The 10,609-nt window shown below is 43.7% G+C and overlaps 1 protein-coding gene across 1 annotated transcript; it reads left to right on the top strand.

Moving 5' to 3' along the window:
• The first annotated feature begins 1,520 nt into the window (after positions 1-1,520).
• On the top strand, positions 1,521-2,484 carry OR7C1 (olfactory receptor family 7 subfamily C member 1). The gene is given in 2 exon segments (XM_028839476.2): positions 1,521-1,823; positions 1,825-2,484. Coding segments are annotated over 2 exon segments (963 nt in total).
• Positions 2,485-10,609: the final 8,125 nt, after the last annotated feature.

Here is a 10,609-nt window from a genome sequence, read left to right as displayed (position 1 = left end):
CTTTCTTCATAAATTACTGAGTCTCGGATAGTTCTTTACAGCAGTGTGAGAATGGACTAATACACTGATCAAGTTGATGATGACAGCTGCCCCAGTATTATCAATGTTTCTGTGAAGTATTGGTACTTTGGAGTTCTCTACCTAAAATTCAAAATATATCCTAAAATGCAGTACCTATAAAATTTTTAACCATATTTCACCAAAATATTTTTTAAAGCATAATGTCTGACTGGCTTTCCAGTGACAGAACAGAAACTCACAAAACATACATGTAAAACAATGTGACATATGATAACATAAACAAAGCAAATTATTGTAAACATGTCAGATGTTTTCACTGAAAAAATGAAACATTGGCTTTATAAACAAAGGGATGGAATAGCTGAGACCAATGTGTGAAAAGTATCAACTCCATGTAAATAGCAGGGGAAAAAAATACAGTTACTGAGCCCCTATTTTGCATGCATATTAAGTAATGAGGAATGAGGGAAGACATGGAGGAGAACAAGAGTGAGAAGAGCTGAGAACTGGAAGTTGTAAGTGTCCAAGACCATTGCTACTCAAATATTAATGAAGCCGCTACGTTGTCTGGAGTGTATACCCTGGGGTTCATTGGCATGCACTAGGAAAATTTAGAACACGAATACACACGAGGAATTCAGAGGCGGAGGTTTAATAGGGAGAAGAGAAGAGAAAGAGAAACACCTCTCTCCTGGGAGGAAAGGACAGGCTGGTGCTGAATTCGCAGAGTTTAATACTCCCGTTTGAGGAGGCAGTGTCTGATTTACATCGGGCTCACAGATTGGCTCGATCAGGTATGACATTTGCATAGTGCTGGGGGAAGGCTGGTGGCCCCACCCTAATCTTACTTTGCAATTGGACTTTCTAGTTGATCTGCGCCATCTTGTTTGCTTGTGGCTGACAAAGAGAAGGGAAGATGGAGCCGCCATCTTGAAAACGTCTAGTCCTTAGTTCCTGCCGGCATTCACCCGTGCAAGCGGCCAGCTTGTTGTTGTATGTCTGCAGCTCCGCTTTACAGGCTGCTTTTTGTTAGAAAATGATTTGGGGCTGCGTTTCATTAAAAAGAAAAGCCTTACTGAAGACTCCCATAGCCTTACTATCTGTCTGCCTAAGTGATTGTGTCTTAACTCCTCTGTCACTAATATACATGCGAAATCCTTGGTGATATTGTTAAAATATAGATTCTCAATCCGTAGGTCTGACCAGGGATTCTGCATTCAAAGAAACTCTTGGGTGATGTTGATCTTGTTGGTTCATGAACCACACTTTGAGAAGCCAGGCCATGGAGGGTACAAGTGTTATGGAACTAATACTACATTTCTAGATCGTGATGGTAACAAAGAAAAGGATGGAAGAATTTCAAATCCCCCAGATGAAGACAGCAAGAAAAAGGCAATCTTTTGTTAATTTATTCCTTCACTTAAAATTAAATGTAACCAAATTTTCATGTTGCCAGTGACTGTTGCTTTTTCCTCTCTTGTGACAGTTATTTCATCCCCATGGAAATAGGAAATCAGACACATGCCCCAGAATTTCTCCTCCTGGGATTTTCAGCAACGTCACAGATTCAGTTTATTCTCTTTGGCCTGTTCCTCTCCATGTACCTAGTCACTTTCACTGGGAACCTGCTTATCATCCTGGCCATCAGCTCAGACTCCCACCTCCACACCCCCATGTACTTCTTCCTCTCCAACCTGTCCTTTGCGGACCTCTGTTTTACCTCCACAACCATCCCAAAGATGCTACTGAATATAGTGACACAGAACAAATTCATAACATATGCAGGCTGTGTCAGTCAGATTTTTTTTTTTCATTTCATTTGGATGCCTGGACAATTTACTCTTGACCGTGATGGCCTATGACCGGTTTGTGGCCATCTGTCACCCCTTGCACTACAAGGTCATCATGAGCCCCCGGCTCTGTGGACTGCTGGTTCTGGAATCCTGGTGCATCAGTGTCATGGGTTCCCTGCTCGAGACCTTGACTGTTTTGAGGCTGTCCTTCTGCACCAAAATGGAAATTCCACACTTTTTTTGTGATCTTCCTGAAGTCCTGAAGCTCGCCTGTTCTGACACCTTCATCAATAATGTAGTGATATACTTTGCAACTGGCATTCTGGCTGTGATTCCCTTTACTGGAATACTTTTCTCTTACTATAAAATTGTTTTCTCTATACTGAGGATTTCCTCAGCTGGGGGAAAGTACAAAGCCTTTTCCACCTGTGGTTCCCACCTCTCAGTGGTCAGCTTGTTCTATGGCACGGGCCTTGGGGTCTATCTCAGTTCTGCAGCTATACCATCTTCTAGGACAAGTCTGGTGGCCTCAGTGATGTACACCATGGTCACCCCCATGCTGAACCCCTTCATCTACAGTCTGAGGAATACGGACGTGAAGGGGGCCCTGGGGAGACTCCTCAGTAGGGCAACATTTTATAATGATGACATCATTGCAGGACTTTCATAAGTAGCAAGGCTTAGACCATTGGGAGGCATTTTTTTGGTGGTTCTTGAATGTAGCTAAACATCAACGTATTCTCTTTTAGTTCTGGAATTACCATATCTTATCATGTCTTTGATACAGGAACTAGAAATAAATTATTTAGGTAGATAAATCCTTGGCAAGATTTCCCCATTAACAAAAAGCAGCCCTCAAAATCACTTCTAACAAAGAACGCCTGAAAAATCGAGCTGCAGACATAGATGAGCAAGCTGGAAGCTCACATGAGTGAATGCCGGCAGCTGCGCCAATAGAAAAGGGCTAGCTGGGGGCCAGGCATGTTCGACGTGGAGGCTTCCTCTTCCTTTTCTTTGTCAACCACGTGTACAGTAAAGGAACAGGCAACATGGAGCTGGCCAGGTAGAGAACCCATCTGTATAATAAAAGATTAGGGTGGAGCAGCCAGCTTCTCCACATGCTATGCAAATGGCACACCTGATCCAACCAATCTTTTATGGCCTATGTAAATCAGACACCGCCGCCTCAAGCTAGTTTATAAAACCCTATAAATTTCACCATGGAACTGGCAATCCATTTTCTCTGGGACCCCAGAGGGCTCTTCTCTTTCTCTCACCTATTAAATTTCCGCTCTTAACCTCGGTCTGGTGTGTCCACATCCTAGTTTTCCCCGGCTGTGAGACAACGAACCTCAGGTGTTACCCCAGACAACTATGTTGCGTCATCTTGATTTTGACAATTTTTGAAGACAGTATATTAACTTTCTAGGGCATGTGTAACAATGTGCCACAAACTGAGTGAGTTAAACAATAGCAATTGATTGTCTCACATTTCTGTAGACTATGACGCCTGAAATCGAGGTGTTGGCAGGGCTGGTTCCTCTTGAAGGCTGTGAGAAAGTATCTGTTCCGTGACTTACCCCTAGCTTCTGCTGGTTGCTGGCAGTCTTTGGCTTTCCTTGACAATATAGAAGCATCACCCCAATCTCTGCTTTCATCTTCATGTGACGTTCTCCCTCTAGGTGTGTCTGTGTCCAATTTTCCCCTTCTTATATGGACAACATTCAGATTAGAGGCCAACTCTACTCCACTATGGACCTCGTCTTAGGTTAACTAATTACATTCGCCACAGCCCTATTTCTAACTGAGGGCTTTAATGTAACGTATGATCACATAAGCAATGCAAACTATTGTGAACATCTCAAATATTTGCAATGAAAAAATTAAACATTGGCTTCACAAAGGTCAGAATAGCCGAGACCCACATTCTGAAGTTTTGGCAGTAAAGACTTCAACATATGAATTTGTAGAGAATGAAAATTCAACCCATAAAAGACAGTTTGATCAAGACTAGTTTTAAATGCAAAGAATGACCAGCATTCCAAATTGCTCCTTTTTCTGTTTTTTTTTTTTTTGCAAATAAAATTTTATTGGCATATAGCCACACCCACTTGTGTACATACTATCTGTGGCTGCTTTCATGTTACAAGAGCAGATATGAGTAATTGTCACAGAAATCATCTGGCTTGGAAAGCGTACCTAAAATATTTACTCTCTGACATTTTTCACTGTGAAAGTTTGCTGACCCCTGAATTAAAACATTGCTCTCAGTTCATCTTATCTAAGTTAGATTTTTTTTTGAGACGGAGTCTTGCTCTGTCACCCAGGCTGGAGTGCAGTGGCGCGATCTCAGCTCACTGCAAGCTCCGCCTCCTGGGTTCACACCATTCTCCCAACTCAACCTCCTGAGTAACTGGGACTACAGGCATGCACCACCACACCCAGCTAATTTTGTTTTTGTATTTTTAGTAGAGAAGTTAGCCAGGATGGTCTCGATCTCCTGACCTCGTGATCTTCTCGCTTTGGCCTTCCAAAGTGCTGGGATTACAGGCGTGAGCCACCATGCCCGGCCTAAGTTAGATTTTTTTTTTTAAGCATCTCAGCACACCTAAATTTTTTTTTTAAACATCTCACACACATAAATTTCATGAACTTAAACATGAAATTTAAGTTCATTAAAATTTCCTAATGAACATGAAATTCTTTGCAAAGCTCCATTCTTATTACTATGTAAATAGAAGGGGTTTGTTCTATACACAGAATGCTAACTCAAACCATAAGTGATCCTTTCCTAGTAATCTAAATATTAATTCTCATGATGGGTGGGCCCTTCGTTTTTTAAAATCATCATATCCCCTCTGCATAGCAAAATCTCTGACATAGAAGGAAAGTGTGATAAATTCTTGTTGAATAGGTAAACCTAAACTAGTATATGCACATCCTGAATAAGTAAGTAGAATTAACAAAGCTGCGAAGCTAGAAAAACTTTTAGCTACTCTGTAGTTAAGCTTCACGGAGATTTTGAGTAACACCCTTATATGAAAGCTGTGCTGTAAGATTACGTCATTATTCACCATCACGCACATGTTAAAGCTAACTCAGTGCCATCATCTTCCAGGGGAGTGATGTAGAACAGGAAAGACTGGATGAATGGGCAACTTCTCATGTAACCCACTCAATTTGTCCTTCCATTGGTCCTTCAAATGGTCCTTCCATTTCTTTATTTTATTTTATTTTGTTTTATTTTATTTTATTTTATTTGAGATGGAGTCTCACTCTGTCACCCAGGCTGGAGTGCAGTGGTGCAATCTTGGCTCACTGCAACCTCCACCTCCCGGGTTCAAGCGATTCTCCTGCCTCAGCCTCCTGAGTAACTGGGACTACGGGCACGTGCCATCACGCACAGCTGATTTTTGTATTTTTAGTAGAGACAGAGTTTCACCATGTTGGTCAGGATGGGTTTTTTTTGTTTTTTGTTTTTTTTTTTTTGAGACGGAGTCTCGCTCTGTCACCCAGGCTGGAGTGCAGTGGCGCGATCCCCGCTCACTGCAAGCTCCGCCGCCTCCCAGGTTAACGCCATTCTCCTGCCTCAGCCTCCCTAGAAGCTGGGACTACAGGCGCCCGCCACCACGCCCAGCTAATTTTTTTGTATTTTCAGTAGAGATGGGGTTTCACCGTGTTAGCCAGGATGGTCTTGATCTCCTGACCTCGTCATCCACCCGCCTCGGCCTCCCAAAGTGCTGGGATTACAGGCGTGAGCCACTGCGCCCAGCCTGGATGGTCTTGATTGCTTGACCTCATGATCTGCCTGCCTCAGCCTCCCAAAGTGCTGGGATTACAGGTATGAGCCACTGCACCCAGTCTGGTCCTTCCATTTCTAATTGAGAAGAGTGACAAGGAAACTGTGTTTGCAAAAATTATCACTGAGAACATTATGACGGTGAAAGAGATCTGACCTAACTAACTCCACCTTGCCTCTAACCTTGCTCATTCCTGGGCTTAGGCAAAACTAACTTTGGGAAAAACTTAGTTTATAGTTTAACTTTGAAACAAAGACGGTAACAGCCCTTCCCCAAAACCAACTCCCTTCCTGCTGGAAGACTAGACGGCCTTCGTAGGACTAACAAATTAGCCACAAGATCAGAAACTGTGGTTTAAAAGTCACACAGTTGGCTGGACGCGGTGGCTCACGCCTGTAACCCCAGCACTTTGAGAGACCGAGGCGAGTGGATCACGAGGTCAGGAGATCGAGAACTTCCTGGCTAACACAATGAAACCCCGTCTCTACTAAAAATACAAAAAAATTAGATGGGCGTGGTGGCTGCGTCTCAGGTTCAAGCAATTCTCTTGATCAGCCTCTCAAGTAGCTGGGATTACAGGCGCCCACCACCACGCCTGGCTAATTTTTTTGCATTTTTAGTAGAGACCGGGTTTCACCATATTGGCCAGGCTGGTCTCGCATCAGGTGATCCGCCCCCCTCAGGTTCCCAAAGTGCTGGGATTACAGGCGTGAGCCACCGCACCCAGTCTTGTGTACAAATTTTTGTGTAGACATGTTTCCATTTCTCTTGAATATATACCTTGGAGTAGAATTACTGGGTTGTATGGTAATGCTATGTTTAACACACTGAAGAACTGCCAAAATGTTTTTCATAGTGACTGCACCATTTTCATCTCTACCAACAATGTAGGAGTGTTCCAATTTTCCCATGTTCTCATCAAAACTTGTTAGTGCTTGTCTTTTTATTATTATTATTATTTTAGCCATTACAAAAGATGTGGAGTGGTAACTCAGTGTGGTTTTAATTTGCATTTCCCTAATGACTTATGATAAGACTCTTTACGAGTGTATATTGACCATTTGCGTATCTTCTGTGGGGAAATACCTATTCAAATTATTTGCCCATTTTTAATTGGGTTATTTGTCTTTTATTAAGTTGTAAAAGTTAAGTTGTAAAAGTTCTATGTATGTTCTGGATATAAGTCTCTTGCCAGATGATTTTGAGGCATAAACATTTTTAATTGTGATGGAGTTCTATTTATCTAATTTTGTATTTTGTCACTTGTGCTTTGGATGCCACATCTAAAAATCCACTGCCTAAACCAAAGTCAAAACGATTTTTTTTTTCTACAAGTTTTACAGTTTTCGCTCTTACATTTAGGCCTATGATCCATATAGAGTTGATTTTTTAATGCAGTGCGAGGTAGGGGCTTAACTTCATTCTTTTGCATGCTGAAATACAGTTGTCCCAGAAACATTTCTTAAGTAGACCATTCTTTCTCCCCAATGAATTGTCTTCACATCCTTGTTGAAAATCTATTGACCATAAATGTAAGAGTTTATTTCTGTACTCTTAATTCTATTTCATTGGGCTATATGTCTAATCCTTATGCCCGTACCACACTGTCTTGATTACTGTAGCTTTGTAGTAAGTTTTTAAATCAGGAAATGTGAGTCTTCAAGTTATTTCTTCTTTTTCAACATTCATTGACTATTGTGAATCCTCTACCATTCCACATAAATTTTAGGGTCATCCTGTCAATTTATGCAAAAAAGTTAACTGCGCTTGTAGTAGGGATTATGTTAAATTCATTAAGTTGGGGAGTACTTCTGTCTTATCAATACTACGCCTCCCAATTCATGAACATGGGATATCTTTCCATTTCTTTAGATCTTTTTAACTTCTTCCAACAATGTTTCATAATTTTCAATGTACAAGTCTTGCACTTCTTTGTATAGTAGTATTTGTACATCTTCTTTCACAGGATAATTATAATGAGCAGCTAAACCAGATGATCCTGTCTCCTGGAAAATGAGGAAAATATTGAACTGTTATTCACTGAGCCAGGAGTATTTTAAAAATGCTTTTTCATGTTTGTTACAAATAACTTTTTATGGCACCATTATAAAAGAAAATTTCCAGGAAATGTTTGACACTCAGTTGCTGTAGAATTTAGGTTTTCTTGTCCATAGAGCATGCTTAGCTAACTCCCATTATAGGTAAGGTGCTATGGCCCAATTTCACACATACCTTGGATTAAGTCCTCTGCTTCAACCTCCTTTTCTAAAAAGATTCTTCCTCAAGTGGAAAATATATAACCAGGAAAACCAGCCTTAACAGACTTTCTTAAAATAGCATGAGAGAGGAACAGAGGCACAGAACAGTCCCCCAGAGCAAAAAATGATGTGGCCCCAAATGTCAAGAGTGCTGAGGTTGAGAAACCCTGGTCTACGGGAAGCCACTGGCCCCACATGGAAACAGCTGAGTGCACACATATTATTCAAATGCAGACACACAGTGGGTGCACCGGCAGCATTAGGCCACACACACCCACTGTGCACCAAGCCCTCGAGCTAGAGAAACAGCAGAATCATCCACGCCTGGTGTGTTTTCCTACCAAGATGTATATAGACCACGAGAGGAGACCCCCAATTCCACCTAGGGTTCCACCCAGGTACAGGGACCTGCCCGGACCAGCTTTTTGTGCGACTAACTCATTCCATCCTCACAGACACCCTTGAAAGTGGTTCAATGACCATTAAACCCATTTTACAGATGAGGCAACTGAGACCCAGACAGGGGAAGTTTTGTTGTTGTTGCTGTTATTGTTGTTGTTGTTGTTATTTTGAGACCGAGTCTTGCTTGTTGCCCAGGCTGGAGTGCCGTGGCACCATCTCAGCTCACTGAAGCCTCCGTCTCCTGGGTTCAAGCGATTCTCGTGCCTCGGCCTCCCAAGGAGCTGGGATTACAGGCACGCACCACCACACCAGGCTAATTTCTGTATTTTTAGTAGAGACAGGGTCACACCATGTTGGCCACGCTGGTCTCGAACTCCTGACCTAAAGTCATCCACTCACCTCAGCCTCCCAAAGTGCTGGGATTACAGGCGTGAGCCACTGCACCCAGCCCAGACAGGAGAAGTTTATGACCCAGCAAGAAACCCAGAGGCCCCTGAGGCATGTGTAGACATGCGTTTGAAGGCAAAGAGGGCAGGATAAAAGGAGACCCTCCCTACCATCATCTCGGAGTTGAGATAAGGAGGGACAGAAAGGACTTTAGCTTCCCAGAGGGAATCCTGTATCACTCTGGGTAACTAGAAAATCCATTGAAAAATGTTTTTAGGCTGGGCAAGGTAGTGCTCGCCTGAAATCTCAGCACTGAGGGAGCCTGAAGCAGGAGGAACTCTTAAGCCCAAGGGTTAGAGACCAGCCCAGGCAACATGGCAAGACTTCTCGTCTCTACAATAAAAAAAAAATACAATGGTTTTTAAACACAGTGACTCTTGGCCAAGCGTGGTGGCTCAAGCCTGTAATCCCAGCACTTTGGGAGGCCGAGACAGGCAGATCACTTGAGGTCAGGAGTTCGAGACCAGCCTGGCCAACATGGTAAAACCCTGTCTCTACTAAAAATACAAAAAATTAGCTGGGCATGGTGGCACACACCTGTAACCCCAGCCACTCAGGAGGCTGAGGCGGGAGGATCACTTGAGCCCAGGAGGTGGAGGCTGCAGTGAGCCATGAAGGCAACACCACACTCCAGCCTGGGCAACAGAGCAAGACCCTGTCTCTAAAAGTAAAAAGAGGCCAGGAGCAGTGGCCTGGCCAGGCACAGTGGTCACGCCTGTAATTCCAGTACTTTGGGAGGCCGAGGCCAGTGGTACACCTGAGATCAGCAGTTCGAGACCAGCCTGGCCAACATGGTGAAACCCCTTCTCTACTGAAAATACAAAAATTAGCCAGGCCTGGTGGCAGGCGCCCGTAATCCCAGCTACTCAGCAGGCTGAGGCAGGAGAATTGCTTAAACCTGGGAGACAGAGGTTGCAGTGAGGCGAGATCGTGCCACTTCTCTCCAACCTGGGTGAAAGAGCAAGACTCTGCCTCAAAAAAGCAAAGAAAAAAGAAAAAAAAAAAAGGAAAAACAATACTTAGCTTTAGCCTCCTTTATTTATTTATTTATTTATTTATTTATTTATTTAGAGACAGGGTCTCGCTCTGTTGCCCAAGCTGGAGTGCAGTGGCATGACCGTGACTCACTGCAGCCTCAACCTCCCGGGCTCAAATAATCCTCCCACCTCTGGCTGGGCGCAGTGGCTCACACCTGTAATCCCCCCATTCTGGGAGGCCAAGGCAGGAGGATCACTTGAGGTCAGGAGTTCCAGACCAGCCTGGCCAACATGGAGAAACCTCCCCTCTACTAAAAATATAAAAAAATTAGCCGGGCTTGGTGCCGCACGCCTGTAGTCCTAGCTACTCGGGAGGCTGAGGCAGGAGAATCGCTTGAACCTGGGAGGCAGAAAGTGCAGTGAGCTGAGATCGCACCACTGCACTCCAGCCTGGGTGACAGAGCAAAACTCTGTCTCAAAAAAATAAATAAATAAAAAAGATTCTCCCACCTCAGTAGCTGGGACTACAGGTGCTCACCACCATGCCCGACTAATTTAAATTCTTTTTTCATCAAGACAGAGTCTCATTACGTTGCCCAGGCTGGTCTCAAACTCCTGGCCTCGAGTGATCCTCCCACCTCAGCCTCCCAAAGCGCTGGGATTATAGCTCTTCGGTCTCTTGATACTAAGAGACAATAGACGGCCAAGGGTCTCCCACCTCTGTCGGCCTGGGGACTGCAGTGAGTGCCTCCACCAAAAAGTGTCCTCTGTCCTCTCTGAGCCCGCTGTCCTCCCTGTGGTCCTTAGTGAGGATAATCACATGCTTGGCATCGTCACTTCCATTTGGAGCTGGGGGGTGTCTCTACTTCAGCTCTGCCAGGCTAGAGAAAAATGGTCTTGAAGATTGACAG

The sequence above is a fragment of the Macaca mulatta genome, chromosome 19 (genome assembly GCF_049350105.2).
Source record: "Macaca mulatta isolate MMU2019108-1 chromosome 19, T2T-MMU8v2.0, whole genome shotgun sequence".
Taxonomy (NCBI): Eukaryota; Metazoa; Chordata; class Mammalia; order Primates; family Cercopithecidae; genus Macaca; species Macaca mulatta.
Note: the sequence above shows the minus strand (reverse complement) of the source record. Positions and strands in the feature narration are given on the sequence as shown.